At 35.7% G+C, this 23,495-nt stretch overlaps 1 protein-coding gene across 2 annotated transcripts in view; it reads right to left on the bottom strand.

The window, feature by feature from the left end:
* Nucleotides 1-23,495, bottom strand: part of CNTN5 (contactin 5) — a 1,331,129-nt gene that overhangs the window by 345,072 nt on the left and 962,562 nt on the right. For both annotated transcript variants that reach the window (XM_025357811.1, XM_025357810.1), the window contains one exon: nucleotides 19,321-19,423. In XM_025357811.1, coding sequence (XP_025213596.1) covers nucleotides 19,321-19,423 — 103 coding nt within the window. The remainder of the gene's footprint in view (nucleotides 1-19,320; nucleotides 19,424-23,495) is intronic.

The raw sequence follows: 23,495 nt of genomic DNA, 5'->3' as shown, positions 1-23,495 counted from the left end.
TCTAATGCAAATTATGGTCTGTGTGTAATAATAATGTGTCACTGTAGATGTCTCAGTTGTAAAAAATGTACCATTCCGGTACATGCTGATAATAGAGGAGACTGTGCATGTGTAGGGACAGACAGGATATAGGAAACCTCTGCACTTTTGCTCACTTTTGCTGTCAACCTAAAACTGCTCTAAACAGTAAAGTTCTTTTTTAAAAAACCCTGAAAAAATCAATAGTTTACTGTCTGATAAAATACACTGGATTTACTATGGGCTTTATAATATGTGGAGAAGTAATACTATCTAACTAAGGAGACAAAATAGAATAATAAAATACATGATTAACACAAAAGAAGGCAGAATAAAGAGTAGAATGTACAAAGAACATAGGGGACAGATAGAAAACAAATAGCAGGATGCTAGAGTTAAACACACCATGTCAATAACTACTTTAAGAGGAAGATATTGTTATATTGGTTTAAAAAGTAAGACCCAACTACTGACTGCCTAAAAGAAATCTATTTTAAATATGCAAACTCAAAGAGTTTAAAAGTAATAGCAGGTAAAATAATACACCTTGCAAATAATGCTCTGATGGTTAATATTAAGTGTCAACTTGATTAAATGGAAGAATGCAAAGTATTGTTTCTGGGTGTATCTGGGTGTTTCCAGGTGTTGCCAGAAGAGATTAACATTTGAGTCAGTGGATTGGGAGAGGAAGACCCACTCTCAGGAAGACCCACCCACAATGTGGTGGGCACCATCAATCGGCTGCCAGTGAGGCTGGTAAAAGCAGGGAGAAGAAGGTAGAAGAAGCAGCTGACTTGCTGAGTCTTCCAACCTTCGTCTTTCTCCTGCGCTGGATTCTTCCTGCCCTCAAACATCAGACTCCAAGTTCTCTGGCTTTTTAACTCTTGTTCCTTCACCAGTGGTTTGCCAGGGGTTCTCAGGCCTTCGGCCACACACTAAAGGCTGCGCTGTCAGCTTCCCTACTTTTGCTGCTTTGGGACTTGGACTGGTTTCGTTGTTCCTCAACTTGCAGATGGCCTGTTGTGGGACTTCACCTTGTGATCGTGTGAGTCAATTCTGCTTAATAAACTCTCTTTCATATATACATACATCCTATTAGTTCTGTCCCTCAAAGAGAAAGCTGAAGTATCTATATTAATATCAGACAAAGTTGATTTCAGAGCAAAAAATATTATCATGTATACACAGGAATATTTTATAGTGGTAAAGGAGTCAATTTATCAAGCATAAACATTCTAAAGTTTGTACATTATGTAATAGAGATTCAAAATATGTGGGGCAAAACTGAGAAATGCAAGGAGAATCAGACAGATATATAAATATATTAGAAAATTTCAAGACTCTTTTCTCTATAACTTTCAGAAGAACTAGACAGAAAATCAATAAAGATATACAAGATTTGAGCAACACTTTCAACCAACTTAAGCTACTTGTCATTTGTAGACTAGTCCACTCAATAACAGCAGTATGTAAATTCCCATGTGCACATAAATCATTTACCAAAATACAAAAAAAAATTTTGTTGTAAGACAAGTCTCAATACATTTAAAGAGTTTAAATCACAAAAAGTGTGTTATTTGACCATAATGTAATTAAAATGGAAATTAATAAGAGAAAGATGGAGAAATGCTAAAATATATGGAAGCTAAATAACATACTCATAGATAAGTTTCAAAAAAATCATAACATAAATTAGAAATCATAGAATTGGAATTTTGTTAGGGACTGCAATAAATCTGTAAATTGCTTTGGGTAGTATGGACATTTTAACAATATTAATTCTTTCAATCCATGAACAGAGGATATCTTTCTATTTATTTTTCTCTTCTTCAATTTCTCTCATCAATATTTTACAGTTTTCAGTGTACAAATCTTTAACCTCCATGGTTATATTTATTCCTAAGTATTTTATCTTTTTGATGCTATTGTAAATGGATTTATTTTTAATTTCTTCAGACTGTTTGTGTACAGAAACAGCATTGATTTTTGTCTGTTTATTTTGTATTCTGCGATTTTACTGAATTTATTTATTGGTTCTAATAGCTTTTTGGTAGAGTTTTTAACGTTTTCTGCATATAAGATTATGTCATCTGCAAACAGAGATAATTCATATGGAACCATAAAAGATCTTCAACAGCCAATGAAATCTTGAGCAAAAAGAACAAACTAGGTGCATTATACTTCCTGATCTCAGAATCTACCACAAAGTTATAACAATCAAAACAGCATAGTACTGGCACAGAAACAGACATATAGGCATATGGAAGAGAATTGAGAACCAAAAAATAAGTTGACACATCTACAGTTAACTGATATTTGACAAAGGTGCTAATAACACACCATGAGGAAAGGGCAGTCTTCAATAAAATGTTGTAGGAAATACTAGATATTCACTTGCAGATGAATAAAATTCGACCTTTGTCTCACCCCATATACAAGAATCACCTTTCAATGGATTGAAGACTTAAATGTAAAATCTGAAACTGTAGAACTACTGAAAGAAAACAGAGGAAAAACTTTCTTGATTGTTCTTTGTAAAGATCTTTAAAATATGACCCCAAAATCACAGGGAACAAAGCAAATATAAACAAATGGGATCAAATCAAACAAAAAAGTTTCTGCCTGACAAAAGAAACAATCAAAAGAGTGAAAAGGACAACCTAAGAGATGGGAGAAAATATTTACAAATCATAAATATGATAAAGATTTAATATCCAAAATATATATGAAAATTAGCAGTAAGAAAATTAGTAGCAAGAAAACAACTTCATGAGAAAATGAGCAAAGGATTCAATAGACAGTTCTCACAAAAAAATATACAAATGGCCAACAGGTATATGAAACATAGTTAACATCAGAGAAATGCAAATTAAAACCACAATGTGGTATCACCTCACATGTCTTAGAATGACTTTTACCAAAAGACAAAAGATAACAAGTACTGATGAGGACGTGGGGAAAAGGGAACCCTTATGAACTGGTGGTGGACATGTAAATTTGTACAGCCTTCATGGAAAAGAGTGTATAGATTTCTCAGAAATGAAAAATAGAACCACTATATGATCCAGCAATTCTACTTCTGGGTATATACCCAAAAGAATTGAAATCCACATTTTAAAGATATCTGCATTCCTGTTTTGACAGCATATATTTACAATAGCCAAGATATGGAATCAGCTTAAGAGTCTATCAACAGATAAATGGATAAAAGCAGGTCATATATATATATAATGGAATATTATTCACCCTTGCAAAAGAAGGAAATCCTATCATTTGTGACAACATGGATGAAACTGGAGGACATTCTGCTAAGCGAAATAAGCCGGACATTGAAACGTGAATATCACATGATCTCATTTATATGTGGAATTTAAAAATGTCATACTTATAGAAGTAGAGAGTAGAATGGTGATTACCAGGTTGGATATTCATTGAAAATGATGAACTTTGATCCATACCTGTATCATACAAAAAATTAACTCAAAATACAGCATAGATTTAAATGGACAACATAAAACTACAAAACTTTTAGTAGAAAATGTAGGAGAAAACCTTTAGCCCTTGGTTTAGGCAAATATATCTTAGCTATGGCACTAAAATCTCAATCCATTAAAAAAATGAAAATTTGGACTTCATCAAAATTTAAAACTTGTACCTTTTGAGACATACTAGTAAAGCAATAAAAGGACAGTCTCAGAGTGGGAGAAAGGATTCACAAATCACATATATGATAAAGGACTTGTTTCCAGAATTTTAAACAACTGACTCAAAATTTAACAATAAAAATATCAACATCCCAGGTGAAATACTGGCAAACCATTCACTAAAAAAATGCAGTTATCAAATAAACACATAACATACTGAATATCATTAGTCACTGGGGAATTCAACATAATATAAAATGTGACACCACTACATACACATTAAATGGCATAATCACAGATTAACCAAGTTTTAGCAAAGATGTGGAGCTACTTGAACTCTCCAACACTGCTGCTAATAGCGATGCAAAATAGTACAACTACTTTGAAAAATAGTTTAGCAGTATTTTCAATAGCTACACATACTCCTACCATATCATTTAGCCATTCCACTCATAAGTATTTATCTAAGAAAAACTTTCAATGCTTATGTGCATACAAATACTTCTAAAGAAATGTTCATGAAAGATTTATGGTAATAGCAGAAACATGGAATTAATCCAAATGTCTATCAAGAGGTGCACAGATGCACACATTGTGGTAGAGCCATAAAATGGAATACTACTGTGCGATATAAAGGAATGATCTATTGACACATCCAACAACTTGTATGAATCATAAAATAATTATTCTGAATGTAAAAAGGCAAACTCTCCCACTCTCAGTCAAAAGAGTAGACATTATATGATTTCAGTTATGCATGACTAGAAAAGGTAACATAGTCAATAGTGACAAAACATATAGGATGAGTGGTTGCCTGGGGTTGAGGATGTGTGGATGGGAAGGAGGAAGAGATTATAAGTGTACATGTAGAAATGTTAATAGATAGGTTCTGGATATGTTCATTATGTGGAGTATGTGATGGTTTCATGGTAATAATACATATGTTAAAATATATTAAATTGTACAGTGTAAACATTTTATTGTGCTCCAATTATATGGTATTAAAGCTTTTTAAAAGATGCCTGAAGAAATACTTTAGCAGTACAGTTAATTTACTTAATTGTACTTTTGACTTAATATATTTTGTTTTCTCTATGCATTTAAGTCACCTAAAATGTATTAGAATATTTGTTATTTCTACTATACCCCTTTTATCCCCCAAACAAATGTGAAATAATAACCAAATGGTCTAACCACCTCATGCATAATCTCTTTAAGTTTTTGTCTATTCTATTTTCTTTTATTTTTAACACATAGTCAATAAAACCCACAGACTAAAGATGATGGAGGCAGTGCAGGCAGAGGGATTCTTCTGGACTAGCTTCCTTTATATTTCAACTTCGTTCAAAAAAGTGTTTGTGTGTGAAATCCCATAGACAGCATGGTTAGAGTAACAGAGACTGCTGATGCTACAATACCTCTTGGTGATTTTATAAGATGAAAATATATAGTCAACAATCATTTATTCTAAAATCTTTCCAGTACTATGAGAGATCTTTTGTTTCTTAACTCAGATTTTAAACATTAAACTGCACATAGATGGAGGAAGCACATGTCATCACTCAGGTTCTAATTTAATTGATCCTTAAGTTAGTGTTTATATATGCCAGTTTTAGTCTATCTTACTCTAGTTTATCACATTCAATGTACAGTCTTTGACTGTAAGACACACCACTACTTTAAGGATCTCTAAGAAAGAAAACACTGCCAATTAAACTACAACTCAACATTGAGTGCAATATACATCTGGATTGCAGAGATAATACAATGCAAAAAAAACCATATGCATTGGGTCTACTATATCTATGCTTTCTCTCAATAGAATGTGGCTAAATGTGATGGAATGACATGAAGTGGAGGCTTGAATATATTCTTCCTCTATGTGTCTATGCAGGAAATACTGATGTGTGTTCTTCTTTTGGAAATGTTGTGAAGGCTGCATTTCTCTGTAGGGATACATAAAACAAGGGACCTGATTTCATAATGTACCCTTCTTTGAGAAAAAGGCCATAAATAAAACATTCTCAAAGTTGTAATGTAGATTGATTCAATCTCCCAAAGAAAAGAAAAGTGGGAATAAAAATGATCAAAAGTACTTATCATTTACCTTTGGTACCATTTTTCAAAAACATCTCCTATGCCTATATCATACAAGTAACATTACCTTTTATTTTTATTTATCTCTATAATAATATTTATTGTAAAGCAATTTGCTGTAAAGTTAAAATCCATGAATTTGTAGTACCTTATTAGTTACAGACCATAGGGAAGTCTGCGCACTTTGCTCTTACTCTGCGCTTACAGGCCACCAGATTTTTAATTAGTCATGTTTCCACTGAGGGCATTTCTTATATGTATGGACCACCAGTCATGGTTGTTAGCAAGTTATCACAGTTTTTTTTTTTTTTTTTCATTAGAGTGACTTTGGTAAGGCAACTCAACATGCTAGAACCCAAATATCACCTGAAAAATTGTTTCTGAAATTTGGGCATACCAGCACAGATATTACTACAAAACACCCTACTGGGATGACGCCATAACTCGAGACGGAGACTAAGAGACACTCAGCTTTTATTTTTACAGTCTAAATGCCTATACATATTTTGTATCAGGCTTATAAGTTTTTTTAATATATTGGTTTATTCCTGCTTCCTGAGTACACTTATATACCTTATATATATATATACCTATTATATATACCTGTTACATTGATAAATGACTTAATTCAGTTAACAAATGTTCATTATGCACCAAGTTAGTGGGAATAAATTTAAGAGACACTTATGGTAATCAAACATATGATAATAAAAAGGAAGAAAGAGTCCACGATTTCTAAAATTTTATACTTTTGGAAAATGCCTAAAGGGTCACCTGTAGTGATAGTAAAAACTCCTTATGTTGGTTGATGATAGGTGAGTGTGGGGAGTTGTGCTTGGTTTGGAGCTCTAGAAACCCAGCCTGATACCATATGCTGTGGAACAAGGTATTGAAGAACATCAAATAGGCTAAATTAAGAGGTATAGCTGGAGTCAACAATCGAATCAAAAGTCCAAAATAACATCAGAGTATATGAGATAGGTGTGATTTGGAAAGCAAGAATAAGGTCTGGGGAACAACAGACAATCAAACAGATAAAGTGGATGGAGCAGGGCCTATGAAAGCAGCAGTTGGAGAAATTCCCAAAGCGAATGAAGCACCAATAAAAATCTATGAATTTTTATTTATTTTTATTTATTTATATTTATTTATTTATTTATTTATTTATTTATGAGACGGAGTCTCGCTCTGCGGCCAGGCTGGAGTGCAGTGGTGCAATCTTGGCTCACTGCAAGCTCCGCCTCCCGGGTTCAAGTGATTCTCCTGCCTCAGCCTCCTGAGCAGCTGGCACTACAACATCTCTAATCTTATTTGCAGCAGAGGTAAGAGAGACAAATGTGTCCAATAATAATAGATTTGAACTAGATTTGTGAAAAAATAGAATAAAATGGAGACGGGGACTTGAGAGGTTTTAAACGTCTGGCAAATTGGGAGGGAAGATTTGGCAGAGGTCAATAATGATGCCAATGGTTTGAGGTGAGTTAGAGATATTGCTGTTATGGAGAGGGCTGCATTGAGGGTGGTATGTGTAAGATTAGTAATTCACACTTGATCATCACATATTCGAATTTTCAAAGTTATTGGAATAATAAATACAAAATTTTTGAAAGCGTGAAATTCTAATGGTATGCCCATTACTAACACTTGGTACCTAATTTCCAACTTACTATGAAATCATTCTAAGAATTGCATATGAAAACCTTTTTAAAGTTCTAAATTGATCTTTCTCTAGTGGAGAAGCTTTGTTGCTCTCTTAGCTTAACTAATACAAATATGACAATATTAGATACATGACAAGCATGCTTATTCCAAAGTACAATGATTCAGTAAGACACATACTACTTTTAAGAATACTATGATAGATTTAAAAATTAAGTGTTGTCATAAAACATATGAGATAGGATGAGATCTCAAACAAAGATATTCAAGCACATTTGTTGTTACATAAATCAGCTTTAAAAGTAGCAATATGGTTGTTAAATCACCATTAGAAGAGATAACTGTTGGGCAAACATTTCAATTTCTAGTAGAATACTCAGGGGGAATTTGTGGGTGATAATGACATAACACAGAAATCCAAGACTGTAAGAGTTCAAAATAGGGAAACAGGTCAAATGGGATACAGAATTTGCTTAAATTCATTCCTGTTTGTAATCCAATGAGATAACATGTCAGAGATTTTGTTGGAATCTAAGTATGATATGGAAACCATCCAGGACAAGGTAGAAGTTTAGTGTTACATATACTCAGATTGTTGACAACTTTTTGGTTAAACTTTTTTTGCTCCACTGACGTCCTATTCACGTGTCAAGATTATGTACCTGGTGATTCTTGTAGGGGTGTGGGATACAATAAAATTAGAAACTTCTGAGGGATATACTAAGTCCTTTTTATTATTGTATAAGTTTAAGGGGTACAAGTACAGTTTAGTTACATGGATATATTGTGTAGTGGTGAAGTCTGGGTTTTTAGTGTAACCATCATCTGACTAACTTACCTTATACTCATTAAGTAATTTCTCATCTGTCCCCCCTTCCCACCCTCCCACACTTCTGAGTCTCCACTGACTATGACTTCACACCATATGCCCATGTGTACACATTATTTGGCTCCCATTTATAAGTGAGAACATGTGGTATTTGTCTTTGTTTCTGAGTTGTTTCACTCCAGATAATGGCTTTCAGTTATGTACATGTTGCTGAAAAAGGCATGACTTCATTCTTTTAATATACTAATTCTTTATATCCTGTTTTGGAATCTCAGCATCCAAATAGTTGCTGATCTTACTACCATCCCAGTGGAAGAAACTTTTCCATGGAAATTCATGGGAGATTAACTTGAAAGAAATCTGTTGGATAAGTCTAAATGAATCCAAGTAAAAATCTTACAATTTGGGGATTATGTTTTGCTTCATGTTCTTGTTAACTTGTCTTGCCTACTAAGATTCCTAATTCTCACTCATTGAGATGCTTCAGTGCATTCAGAATATACTGTTTGCTGTGACAAAGTAAAAATTACTCTTAGCAACTGAAAAATGGTAAACTGAGAATACTATTAATTAGCATCAGAGGATCTAGTTCTGCCTCTATAGGCCACACTTGTTAGCTGTTTGGCCTTGCACATGTATATAGTTTCTCTCCTGAGGCAGGTTAACTAGTTCTAGGGCAGCTGTGGAAAAGCTGGAAATGTGATTCCAGTTAACTTTGACTCTAAATGTGAATACTAAATTGGTCCTGTTTCCCTGAAAATAGATAACACCTCTGAGTGCAAAAGCCTATAAGTAAATAAAACATTTCCTTCAATAGTTTGCCCTATGAAAGAATGTTGAATATGTCAAGAACATCACAGGAAGATGCATCAAAACTGCCTGAGCGGTACATCCACATGTGTAGCCATTCCTTGAGAAGTCTGTTCTCCATTTACAAATTCATGTTTGTTGGGTTATGTAATCCTTAAGGTTCTTTTAGGATCCATCACCTCTGGGTAGCATCTGAAATGAGGATGTGTCCTTCATCTCAACCATACTAAAGCAAGCAATAGTTCACGATGGCGATTTTCTTGATTCTGTAATGTACCACTTTCCTGTGAGGCCTAAACGTTTATTGATTCCAACACCCAGAGACTGACTCCTGTCCCCAGATCTTCTGTCAACCTAATGATTAAGTAATTTGATTTTAGTTTGATAGACAAATACCACATAACTCCAATTCATTTTTAATTCCTACAGCCCTTAGCGACTGGCAGCTCCAAATAAACAGTATTAATAAATCATCAATCTGTAACTAAAGAGAAGGTTCTTTCAGGACCGTTTGCCAGTTGCACACTGTGGGAAGTCTCAGAGGAATATTTGTCATTCTCACAGTTACAATGGGACACAAGAGTAGCCATTTGAGACAGCTTAGCTAAGAGGTGAGGAAAGGAAAACATAAACTACAGCAAAAATAAGTTTATGAATTGATAACTAGTGGCTTTTTATTTGCAATAAACATACAAAAAGAGAAAAAAAAAAAACTTAATATCCTGGTTCCCTAATAGGCATTTGATGGAGTGTAACAAAAGACTATTTGTAAATGGTTTCTGAAAGAGAGATAAGCAGGAACTAAAAAGGGCAGGAAATTGAATGTGTTCTTCCCTCCCACCTCACCACAAGATTTCAGATGAGTTTGAAAAGGTCATTCACATAATTATTACAGTAACAGGTTCAAGGCCTTTTGAGCACAGCTGATCTGATTGTGTGTTAATGGCTGTAAAAGCAAGATAAGAAACATGTAAAATTTTTTAAAAGGGGAGAAAAAAAGAGAAAATCTGCCTGTAACACTATTAGCTTGCAGGCCTGTCGTTATGGATAAACTGATGTTGCTTTATAGCGTATGGCTTTTTTATTACAGAGTAACCCTGTTTGCCCTTGTGTATTGGGTCACTGAAGCATCAGTGACCAGATTTTACTTCTTTTTTGTTGGAGGCTAGTTGACATATCTAGTCATCTTTCTGGGGTCTGTAAAAGGTCACAAGGTGAAATGAAACTTGCCAGAAAACTATAGCTAATGTAAATGTGGTAAGAATTTTCAAGGCCAAAACATGTGAAAAGCATCTAGAGATATCTGTATGGCCAAACCAAAGTCAATAACACACTTCCTGTTATGAAAGCTCAACCACATTTCTCATACCTGAATTCAATTCAGTGTACATATTCAGCACCTGCTGCATCTAATAATGCTCTAGGGATCCAAAAATTCAGCACACTAAAGAAGACAGCTATCTATCGCTGTTACAGTGGGGCAGGCTAAATAGTGAAATGTAGGTGGTCACACTGAAAGGTAAGAGACTGGAGCCCAAGAAAAGCAGGGAGAATTAATGGAGGAGGGGCATTTGACCTAAGCCTTACAGAATAGGATTGTGGGGCAGGATATTTTAGACCGAGGAAACTGGGTCACAGAGCCACAGACGTGGAAAAGCCAGTACGACTGAGGTATAGGAAGGGGTGCAGTTGATTAAGAGATGGATTTGAAAATGTCAAGTGGAACTGGTGCTAGTTTTTAAATGACCACCTCTCAGCACCATCCTCTAGTAGGCTTTGTGGTACTGGGGCAAGCGTTCTGAAAACCACATTTCTGCACTGCCAGGAGGGGGCACTGTAGGGAGACTGTAAGCCTGAAGAAGCCAGAAGGAACACTTTCCTTGTTATTTCCTATGGGTTTCCCAGGGGATTCTTGTCAGCTCGAGAGCCCCTGAATGGCACCTCAGCAGGGCATCCTTCCCTTAGCAGCAATAAAATACAGTTCAAATTTTTTCCCAACACTTTCAGGAGAAGCTTCATTGTGTCCCACTTCGACCATTCCTCAGAACTGTTGGTCCTAGGGGTACCTCTGAGGTTCTAATTTTTATTAATTCTAATTATTTCCCCCCACCCCCCTCACCTCTAGAGATGGTAACTGCTTTCTGTAGTTACTGACTTTCCATAATTTAAAGTTCTCATTTTTACCCTGCGTTACTAGTTAACAACTTGTATGGGCTGGACTTAAACACTTAACACACCCAGTTGAAAACATCATCAACGTTTAATTATATACTGCATTTAGAAAGAATCACTGAAATGAAATATTTATTAGGGTCCTAAGGGATTCCTTGCTTACATTGTCCCTTGACCCCTTTATCTCTCAATCCCTTTCAAGAGTATTGTACCTAGTGTTTAAAAGGTGACCTGGGAAATATCCACGATAACCCCCTTTTCACTAAGGATCCTAGGTTGAATGCTGAGCAAAAAAAGTCAACACCCATCATTTCTACTTCCTGGATATGCCACCAATCAGTTTGAAATGTTATGTAATAATGTAACTGCCAAAAGGCAACTAATTAAGTCTGCCTGATTCTATCCTTCTACTCTTAATATTCAGCCTGAGAATGTGTGGATGGGCAGCCAGCAAAAGAAAATATTTAAATTTTCTTTTCCAATCCTGACCCAGATCATTTCCCTCCTTTGAGGGAACATTACATCTAAATCATTAGAAGACAAATGGGCATTATTATATTCCTACAGCAGTTCAGGCAAAGAACTTCTACTGCCTCTCCTGATAATCCAGTTTCCCTGTAACAACTCATTTTGTCACGAACTTCTATATTACACCCAATCTAATTCTTCTAGTTTAATCCCATACTGTTGGAATTTCACTGCCTTGTTGGAACTGGAGAACAGCTTGTGAGCAATCTCTTGATAATAACTTCCATATGTCTAAACCAGTCTTTTCTTTCCAACTAATTAATCCCCCTCCATTTTTTTACACTTTTCTGTGTTACCCAAGCCTTTACATACCTTTGTTTCCTCATGGGTTCTCTTGAAATATTTCCCTTTTTTTTTTTTTTTTTTCTGGGGAAATACCTTTACTGACAGTATAGCATGATATAGCATGTCACAGTCACTTTATAAGTTCTGTACTCAACCTTGTGTAATTCTATTTTAAGAGCTATTTCTAGGAGTAAACTCATACACTCTTGTTGTGTTCTGCTCCAGCAGCCTGTAGAGAAAACATCTGAATTTTTTCTAAATTCAGATTTAAGTAGAGGTTTTTTTAGGAGAAAGCTTGCAGCTTATAGCTTTTTAACAGACCTTGTACTTCAGATCAGGCAGGCTGGTAAATTTGGGTGGTATCAAAATACAGTAAAATTTGATAACCTACAATTATTTGTTTTATCTTAAAGAACACAGGAAAGATACAAGCTTATATACTGAAAAATTATCTGTGCATTATAGCTGCACTAATATGCATCCTCGAAGTGACAAAAACTGAACACCATTAAGGACAGATCATAAAAAGTTAAATGTACCTTCCAAGAGAAATCAAAATGAACCAGTATTCTAACATGGTTTGAATGTATGATTCTTTAAGAATCAAAGAAATCTCCTAATTTGGCTTATCAAAGGTTCATTAGATCATGTCAAGGGCCAAAGAGAGTTCAAAAGAAGAACATCTGCTGTTAGGTTGTCGAGTATTAAACTTGGAACTAAAAAGGTAGACAGTGAATTTCTGTTGAGATAAAGGTTGACTGTTAACAGAACAGCTTGGTCAAGGTGCATAGCGGATGTTTACATAATGATTAAGACTGGACTCAAGGTGTAATATTACATTCAGCAAAATATTTGAAGATATAATGCAATTTCTTTGAGAACAGAGACTACGGAAATCCTGGAAGATGTGACAGTCCCTAGAACATAGTTGGCTTTCAGAGCTTGCAGACGTGCATTTGGTTCTAAGTTCTTTAAGGCACTTCAGTCTATTACATTTATGAAATGAGCTACACAAAGCCCAACCCTTGCATTTTGACCATCTCTGAATTAATACATGAATTATTTTTTCTTAAGAGAGAAGGTACTGGCATACATTATTTCATTGCACTTCATTTTATTGTGTTTCGCAGACATTGTGTTTTTCACAAATTGAAGGTCCGTGGCGATGCTATGTCAAGCGTATCTACTGGTACAATTTTTCTAATAGCCTGCATTCACTTAGTATCACTGTGTCTGATTTGGGAAATTTTTGGAGTATCTCAATTTTTTATTATGTCTGTTAAAATGATCTGTGATTAGTCATCTTTCAATGTTATTACTGTAACTGTTTTGAAGCTCCGTGAACTATGCCCATAGAAGACAGCAAACCGAATTAAAAAATGTATATATTCTGACTGTTCCATCAACGGGCCACTCCCTCATCTCTCTCCCTTTCTTTGGGATTTCCTATTCCCTGAGATATAATATTAAAACTCAGCCAATTAATAACCCTACAATGGCTTCTAAGTGTTCAAGTGAAAGGAAGAGCAGCACATCTGTCAGTTTAAATCAAAGGCTAGAAATTAAGCTTAATGAGGAAGGCACGTCAAAAACCAAGACAGACTGAAAGCTAGGCCTGTGCTCAGTTAGCCGACTTGTGAATGAAAAAAAAAGTTTTTGAAGGAAATTAAAAGTGCTACTCCAGTGAAGACACAAATGATGAGAAAGCAAAAACAGGCTTATTGCTGACAGAAAGAAAGTTTTAGTGGTCTGGGTGGAAGATCAAACCAGTCACAACATTCCCTTAGGCCAAAACCTAACTCACAGAAAGCCCCTAAATGTCTTCAGTTCTATGAAGGCTGACAGAGGTGAGGAAGCTGCAGGAGAAAAGTTTGAACCCAGCAGAAGCTGGTTTATAAGGTTTAAGGAAAGAAGCTATCTTTATAACATTAAAGTGGAAGGCGAAGTAGCAAGTGCTGATGTGAAAACTTCAGCTAGTTACTCAGAAAATCTAGCTAAGATAATTGAGGAAAATGGCTACACTAAGCAACAGATTTTCAATGTAGACAAAACAGGCTTATTTTGAAAGAAGATACAACCTAGGACTTTCATAGCTAAAAACAAGTCAACGTCTGGTTTCAACACTTCAAAGGCCAGATTAACTTTCTTGTTAGGGGCTAATGCAGCTGGTGAAGTTGAAGTTGAAACCAATGCTCATTTACCAATTTGAAAATCATAGGGCCCTTAAGAATTATGTTAAATCTACTCTGTGTTCTTGAAATGGAACAACAAAGCCTGGTGACACTGCATGTTTACAGCATGGTTTACTAAATATTTTAAGCCCACTGTTGAGACCTACTGCACAGAATAAAAGATTCCTTTCAAAATAATACTGTCCATTGACAATGCATCTCATTATCCAAGAGCTCTGATGTAGATCAGCAATATTAATGTTATTTTCATGCCTGCTAACACAAAATCAATTTTGTAGCCCATGGATCAAGGACTAATTTTCAAATTTCAAATCCAATTACTTCAGAATTACTTACAAAATACATTTTATAAGGGTATAGATTCATAGATAATTATTCCACTGATAGATCTGAGCAAAGTAAATTGAAAACCTTCTAGACAGGATTCACCATTCTATATACCATGAAGAAAAGCTGTGATTCATAGGTCAAAATATTAATAGGAATTTGGAAGAAGTGGTTCTAACCTTCATGGATAACTTGGAGGGGTTCATAACTTTAGTGGGGGAAGTAACTGCAGATGTGATGAAAACAGCAAGATAACAAGAACTAGAAGTGGAACAGGAAGATGTGACTGAATTGCTGAAATCTCATGGTAAAAGTTAAATGAATGAAGAGTTGCTTCTTATGGATGAGCAAAAAAAGGGGTTTTCTGAGATGGAGTGTAATCCTGGAAAAGATGCTGTGGACATTGTTGAAATGACAACAAAAGATCTGGACCATTACGTCTACTTGGTTGACAAAGTGGTGGCAGAGTTAGAGAGGACTGAGTTCTACTGTGGGTAAAATGCTATCTAACAGCATCATAAGCTACAGAGTCAATCAATGTGACAAATCTTATTGTTGTCTTCTTTTAATAAATTGCCACAGCCACCCCAACTTTTAGCAGTCACCACCCATACCAGTCAATAGCATCAGCCATCAGCAAACAGATGATAATTTGCTGAAGACTTACATCAGCATGAGCAACTTTTAGCAATAAAATATTTTAAAATCAAGGTGTGTAAATTGTTGTATGTACATAAGGTAGGCATGTAAATGCTATTGCCTACTTAATAACATACAATATAGTGTAAACATAACTTCTGTGTGCTCTGGGAAACCAAAAAATTTATGTGACTTTCTTCATTGTGAAATTTGCTTTATATATTACTGTGGCATCTAGAACTGAACCTCAAATATCTCCAAGGAATGACTATATATCTAGGAACATATTTGGTTCAATGAATAACATGATAAAAAAAAAAAACAGTGATTTTTGGTAGGAAATGTGAATTACTCCACTAAGGCTGGGAGCAGGTAAAGTTGAAAATAGCAAGATTTTGTACTTACGATCTTCTTTGTCCCTCAAGCTATTATTATATGAAATATTATACTTTGTGATATATAATTATTTTTCACTCCATCCTTTGCCCTAGCTTCTATAGATATGATAAATCTCTCTCATCCTTATCATCAAAAAAGCCAACAAACAAATCCTTCTTAAGAGGCAGTATATCAAGAAAGGTTTTTTGGTTGTCATGTTAAACAGTAAGTACAACTCGGACATGAAAATATGCTTTGAGAATAAAATAAAAATAAAGCTTCAGTTACACAAAATAAATAAGTTCTAGAGATTTGCTGCTGTCAACCTTGTACCTATAGTCAGCAATACTGTATTGAGCACTTACAAGTTTATTAAGAAGATAGATGTCATGATAAGTGTTCTTACCATAATAATAAAAAATAGAGTTGGAGAATTATAGGTCTAAGATAACAAAGATAAATGATAGAGTGAAGCAAGAATAGGTAGGAAAAGGCAGAGGCAAGTATAGCAATGTAATTTGGATATAAATAAGAGAATATGAGAGAGCAGGAGATACAGGTGCACAGTACATATGATGTATTTGTGGGGGGGGACAGGATAAGGCATAAATAGCTTATTTATTTTTGATTAACTGTTAATAATAAAGAGTTGATTGGATTAAGCAAATGGAATATTTTTCAGTTCACTCATTCCTACTTCCTGAATGCTATGTGCCAGGTGCTGTGGTAGGCACTAGGAATATGTAAGTGAAGAATACAGTCATGATTCCTGCCTTCTTGGGGATTAAAGCCTAAGAGTGGGGAAAGTGCTGGCTATTCTATTTTCCTCTCTTGCCTGTCACCTTCTTGTTCCTTGCAGACCCTCTGCCTTGCCTTGTGAACTGACAATTGCATCCCCAGGCTTGCAGAGTGGCTTCTGTTTGACTCCAGCCATGAGAGCCACCAGAAGACATGAGAAGGCAAGAGGAAAAAGAAATCAGGATATAAATTTCCTAATGCTTTCTTCAGCTGTGTTCTTATATAAAAGCTGTGTCTATTCATAGCAACAGTCATTACAGCTCCCGTTGGTTGACCCCTGGCCCACTTCAGTTTTCCCTGGTTTCCCTGGTTCTGGAAACACTCTCTCCTCCCCCTTGCTCCTTCAGGATTATGTATGACAATGAGTTATTGCTATCAGAAGTTTATACATGTCTTAGTTTTTCTTCTTGTTCTTCTTAACCTGCTCAGAGATCTTCAGCTCATCACTTTACTAAATTCTATTGAAACATCTGTGTTGGATCCTGTTTACATCTGGGATCCTGACACAGATAAATGGTTTTAAGTGGAGAAACACTTAGGTGGAAAACTTAAAATTGTGTTAAGGACTATAAAAAAGGGATAAAAAGGTATATAGACAGAGAATAATGGGTGTAAGTTAGATGAGGTGGTCATTCATAGACAGCCTGTTTCAGGGGTGATATTGAAATTGAGGCCAGAGGATAAGTGAGAGTCCCCATGGAAAGAACAGGGGGAAAGAAATCCCAGCATAAGAAATGCAAGTGCAAAGGCCACAAGGCAAAAAAAAAAAAAAAAAAAAAAAAAAAAAAGGCTTGACGTGCTCCATTCCAGAATTTGGTTATCATACTCTATGAGTAATGTTTGGTTAGGACACAGTGAGGGGAAAAATAGCTTGAGTGGTAAGATCCTGATGATATCCAGTGACAGATACTAAAGTTTTTGTAACAGACAAAGGCCCACAAGAGCACCATGTGCTCGCTGAAGTGAGAGAAGAAGCTCAGGTGAGCTGCAGGAGCCACACGGATGCTGAGGAATTAATTTGCAGTTTGCTGTGATCATGTTGGGATGAAATGGTGATCCACACCACAAGATAATATGCTGTAAAGGGATGAACACACATCAAGATGTTATTTCTTTGATCTTGTTTATTTTCATAAGGGTGGCAGGGTGGTCTTTAGGTATAGGTAGATCTCTTCATGTTTTTTTTTTCCATAATTGTGACATTTCTTAGAAAGGATACCAAGTGATAAACAGAGACCTTCTTGACTGAAACTGTCTTCTTCACATTCCCTTTTATTAATTTACTTTTGAGAGTTGGTAGCAAAGGAGTAGAGAAGTTGAAGAAAATAAAATATTAAAAGAACATAAGTGATTTAGTGATTTGGCTGTTGGGTCTTACCTAGAATGAAAGAGACTTTAAGCATCAATTTACTAAACATATTTCACGACTTCCAAAAGCAACCACATCTAACTTATTAAGTAAGTTTGCCTGGGGAAATATTTATATTGTTTTTTTCCTATAAGTCTAGTTTTCTAATTTGTTTTACAATATGACCTCCCTTTGTTTGTAGCCTTAGTATAAATTCTGGCACTGAAGAATTATTTAACTACAGGATACACTAAAACCCTTGTCCTCAAGCCAGAATATATTATTTTTGCATTTATCAGAATTGAGCTGCTTACTTGGGACATTTTCAGACCTACTTGACACACAACAGCAGATGGTGACAAAGCAGACTTTTAACTATTATTCAATCTTAAGCACTTAACTAATATCTTTAGGTTTAGAAGTGTTCCTCAGATATCTGCCCAAATACCTCTTAGATACATTTTACATTTTGAAATTTATGTCTACTTATGGCTATCTTTTGCTTAAAGATGGGTCACATAACAATTCATTTTGCTTGTAGTCTATTATGATGTTGCTTCTACTTAAAGTAGAATTCACATATGTCTTAATCATTCTTGATATTAAAACACATGGTGTTTACCATGTTCATTCCCTAAATCTCCCTTAGCTAGCTGATTTTTTTTCATATTTACTAATATTTTCCTCACCCTAAGGCTAAACCTACTTTAATAATCACATTTGTGTAGCTGGCTTTATCTCCAAGTACTTTATAGTTAGATTGTGGGGGTTTGCTCACTGCAACTGAAGGTAAATGATTAGTAACTGTGATAGAGATACATTTATGCAAATTATAATTATAGAGTCCAGAAAGAACCCTGAGGTCTTATCATCCTAAAATACAAAGAACACAACACTCCGTTTAAAGTAAATCATAATACGATAATCAAATATAATCAAAATTCGACTTCTGCCTCTGATCTCAGTACCTATACTGTAAACATCATTGACAAGCGACTATATATCCTGGGCTGTAAACCCTCAGAAATAGAATCGTTAAGTATGGCAGGCATTAGGGTGTGATATAAATTCTCTCTCTCATTTGAGAAATGATTCCTTGTACATATTGACAGCTGGTGCTATTAAGTTATGATTTCAGGATATACTAAAGTAATACATAGGATCACTATGTAACTATTATCCTTACAATTTTTATCTTCTGTCTTATTATGCCATATAAGAATCTACATCCTATACATGAGGAGCAGATAGTACTTTGCCTTTCTATCCTCTTTATTTACATAATGGCTGAATGAAATTTAAAGATGACATTTAAATTTTAAGATATATAGGTAAAGCTGTAAAGCTTTTTATTCATTAAAGAAGTTTTCTTTATGTTAAAATAGCAGAATTATAGAAATTGCTGTCCGTGAAAATGCCTAGAAGATAATTGTAACTGATTACTTCATCAATTCTGATTTGAACTTCTTTTAAAAAATAAATAGCCACCATGGAACATCTGGGGAAATGACAGCTAGCAAAATAAGTGATCCCAAAATAAGATATGTCACATTTTAATAAGCAATTGTGTTTAATTATGGAAGAACATGTACTTACTTGCCAAGTGCAAAGCATTCCATCTTAACAGTTGTTCCTTTAGCAGCTGTAACCGTGAAAGGAAAATGGACCTCGATTTTCGGCTCATATTCTCCCATCACACCTTAGAAATAAAGAATAGTCTTTAAGCATCAAGTGAATGTTACAATTTTTTCTTAATCCTAGAGATGTTACACTGAAAATCACCATGGTTTGCTTGTTAATGTCTGTTTGATGACTGTTAAATTTTTCAATGTACTGAAATAAGTAGTACACTTAGACTCTATCATTTTGATGTTATCCTAGTCTTCCCCTGAGGACTAGATTACATGCATGTTCAATATCATTTAAAGTAATAATTATTGAAAATGTTAATCAACACTAGTAGTACAGTTACTAATTGTTCTAAAAAAAGATGAATAGTTCCCATTTTAGATGTGTTTAATTTTTTAAATAAGAAAAGGTATAAACATTTCCTTATAATTGCCAAATATTCATTTATAAAGTCTAATATTTATTGAATATCTATAATATGCATGGAATTTTGCCAAAAATTGTGGGAGTAACAAAAGATTAATCAGTTGTGCTCTCAAGCACTCAGCAACTATATTCTTAAAGAGAGAAACAACATACTGTATACTCAAGTATGGGAGAAAAGCTCTCTATCAAATTACTGTGATGAAAGATAAGAATTGATCACTGCCACGAATGAGGTATTAAGTATTATGCACTGATATGGTTTGGCTCTTGTCCCCACCAAAATCACATCTCAAATGGTAATATGCATATGTCAAGAGAGGGACCTGGTGGGAGGTGATTGGATCATGGAGGTAGATGCCCCCATGCTGTTCTCATGACACTAAGAGAGTTCTCACAAGATTTCATAGTTTTAAAAGTGGCAGTTTCCCCTGTTCTCTCTCTCATCTCTCCTTCCACCATAATTGTAAGTTTCCTGAGACCTTTTCTTGTGGTAGAAAAGAAAAACCCCATTTTTTTTGAGAAATTAAACCTGACTGAGAAATTTGCATAAATAACAAGGAGCCGAGTGTTAATAGCAAGGGCAATGGGAAAAATGTCTCCACAGCATTTCAGAGATCTTCATAGCAGCCCCTCTCATCACAGGCCTGGAGGCCTAGGAGGGAAAAATGGTTTCATGGCCAGCCTGGGGCCCTGCTGCTCTGTGCAGTCTCAAGACATGGTGTCCTGTGTCCTAGCTGCGCCAACTCCAGTCATGGCTAAAAGGGGTCAACACACAGCTCAGGCCATTGCTTCAGAGGTGCAAACCCCAAGCATTGGCAAATTCCATGTGGTGTTGGGCCTACATGTGTTCAGAAGGCAAGAATTCAGGCTTGGCAACTTCTTCCTAGATTTCAAAGACATATGGAAACACCTAGATATCCAAGCAGAAGTCTGCTGCAGGGGAAGAACCCTAATGGAGAACCTCTACTAGGGCAAGGCAGAGGGGGAAATGTGGGCTTAGAGCCTCCACACAATGTCCCCACTGGTGTATTGTCTAGTGGAGCTGTAAGAAGATGGCTACCATCCTCCAGACCCCAGAATGGTGGATCCACAGCTTGCACTGAGCACCTGGAAAAGCCATAGGCATTCAACGCCAGCCCATGAAAGCAGCCAGAGGGGCTGTGCCCTGCAGAGCCACAGAGGCAGAGCTGCCCAAGTCCTTGGGAGCCTATGTCTTCCATCATCATGCCCAATATGTGAGACATGGAGTCAAGGAGATTGTTTTAGAGCTTTAAGATTTAATGAGTGCCTTGCTGGGTTTTGTACTTGCATGTCACCTGTGGCCTCTTTGTTTTGGCTGATTTCTCCCATTTGGAATGGGAACATTTACCCAATGCCTGTATCTTGGAAGTAACTAATTTGTTTTTGATTTTACAGGCTCATAGGCGGAAAGGACTACTCTTGTTTCAGATGAGACTTTGGACTTGGACTTTTGAATTAATGCTAGAATAAGATTTTGGGTACTGTTGAGAAAGTATGATTGGTTTTGAAATGTGAAAAGAATGTGAGATTTGGGAGGGGTCAGGGTAGGAATGATATGGTTTGGCTCTGTGTCCCCACCAAAATCTCATCTGAAATGGTAATCCCCACATGTCAAAACAGGGACCTGGTGGAAGGTGATTGAATCATGGGGGCAGTTTCCCCCATGCTGGTCTCATGATAGTGAGGGAATTCTTATGAAATCTGATGACTTTTAAAGTGGCAGTTTTCCATGATCCCTCTCTCTCTCCTGCTGCCATGTAAGATGTACCTTGCCTCCCTTTTGCCTTCTGCCACAATTGTAAGTTTCCTGAGGCCTTCCCAGCCATGTGAAACTGTGAGTCAATTAAGTCTGTTTACTTTACGAATTACCAGTCTCAAGTATTCTTTACAGCAGTGTGGAAACAGACTAATACATGCACATTTCAGGAGATCATAAGAATAATGAGGGTTTGGGTCAGTGGGAAAAAGATAGGAGAGAGTAAATGGAGCTATATATATATAAAAAAAACAATGACAAAGAGATGGGAAATGACCATTAATAGGAATATCAGTTTTTCTAACATCTTAATATGTGAAGGGAAGTGATATTTGAAATTAAATTTGGAAATATAATGATGGAACGAAAAACAGGTGGAATCCAAAAAATAGAGAGCCTTGATTATCAGAGTAACACATTTAGTCTTTAATCTGCAAATAATTTGGAGCTACAGTGGTTTTGAATAGGGCAGGTGCATTATACTGAGATGTATATAGTGAAACTGGAGCAGAGACAAATAAATCAATTACATTACTTCAGTAATACGAGATAAAGGCCTGAGCTTTAATAATAGTAATAAAAACAGACAAAGGGCACTAAATGGGTAAAAACAATTAATAACTGAATTGGCAAAAGTTGGCAGACAATGAGGTACAGGAATAAGGGCATGGGCAGTGCCAATAACAACACTATAATTTGCAGCTTGGGGAATTGGGCAATGTCAATAAAAGTAAAAAGAACACAGTTAAAGTAGAAAAGCTGATGAGTTTCAATTTGGAGGTATTGAGTTTGAAGTACCTACAAGATATTCAGAAGAAAGTATCTGATCACACAGTATAAATGAGAGGATGAAGCTCAGGATGAGTTCTAGACAGGGGAAAACACTTACAGTGATTTAGGGGTGGTAGCTGAAACAATGAGACTGGATATGGCTTTTACCTATTAGAAAACACTGTAATAACTGAGGCCTGGTGGATTCTTTTGCTAGTGCCATCAGATAGCCTTGGAGCAAATTTTCTCCGAAAATTAATTTTTAGAAGTCCCCTATGTGTAAAGTACCACATAGAAAACAGCTATGATTTGGCACAGATGCTTCCCTGAGGAGACTGTGCATGTGTTTGGGGGTGTCTATGCTTGTGACCATACGAGCATGGATACATCTTTGTGCATATGTAGTCCTCTGTACAATTATTTTGCATATGTGTGTGGAATGAGAGGAAAGAAGAAGAAATCCAAATAGAGTAAGATAAATTCTGTAAGATATGAAGGTCATATACACTGGACATGGAAAGGGGTAAAAAGGGCTACCTTTGGCGAGAAAAATATTTTATGTATTTCTTTAATATTTATCTATTTATTTGTTATGTAACTTTTGAAATAAGTTTTGAAGAAAGCATATGGATATGTTTAGATGGAAAATGTTTAACCTCACATAAGACAGAAAGGTTATCTTTGCTCGTTGTGGTATTTGTTTTTTTTGTTTTTTGTTTTTTGTTTTTTTTAAGTTTTTGGCAAAGCAGAAAAAAAGTCACTAAAGTACTTATCACAGAGATTTGGACTCTAGACCTGGCTTCACTAAATGTCTAGTCTGTACCATCTCTGACAGGTCAGAAAACTTCAGACAATGAAACCTCTGGGTTTCATTTTTCTAATCTGTTTACTGAGGGCATGGAAGGGAATTATCATCAATACAATGTCCTATTCTAAGAGGCTAACTCCTTCAATGACCTTCTAGTCTGAAATTTACTGCACATCAAGAACTTGACAAATAGCAAGTGAATTGAATGGTTAGCACTATTATGTCACCCAAAACAAATGTTTAAGCACTTCTCTCTTTCTCAATAATGTTTGTTTCCTCTGCTTCTTTTAAAATATTTCCCCATGCCCCTCCATACTATACTTGCCAGGTTCCTTTCTTTTACTTCCTCTTCATGTCAAC

This window comes from Theropithecus gelada, chromosome 14 (assembly GCF_003255815.1).
Source record: "Theropithecus gelada isolate Dixy chromosome 14, Tgel_1.0, whole genome shotgun sequence".
Taxonomy (NCBI): domain Eukaryota; kingdom Metazoa; phylum Chordata; class Mammalia; order Primates; family Cercopithecidae; genus Theropithecus; species Theropithecus gelada.
Note: the sequence above shows the minus strand (reverse complement) of the source record. Positions and strands in the feature narration are given on the sequence as shown.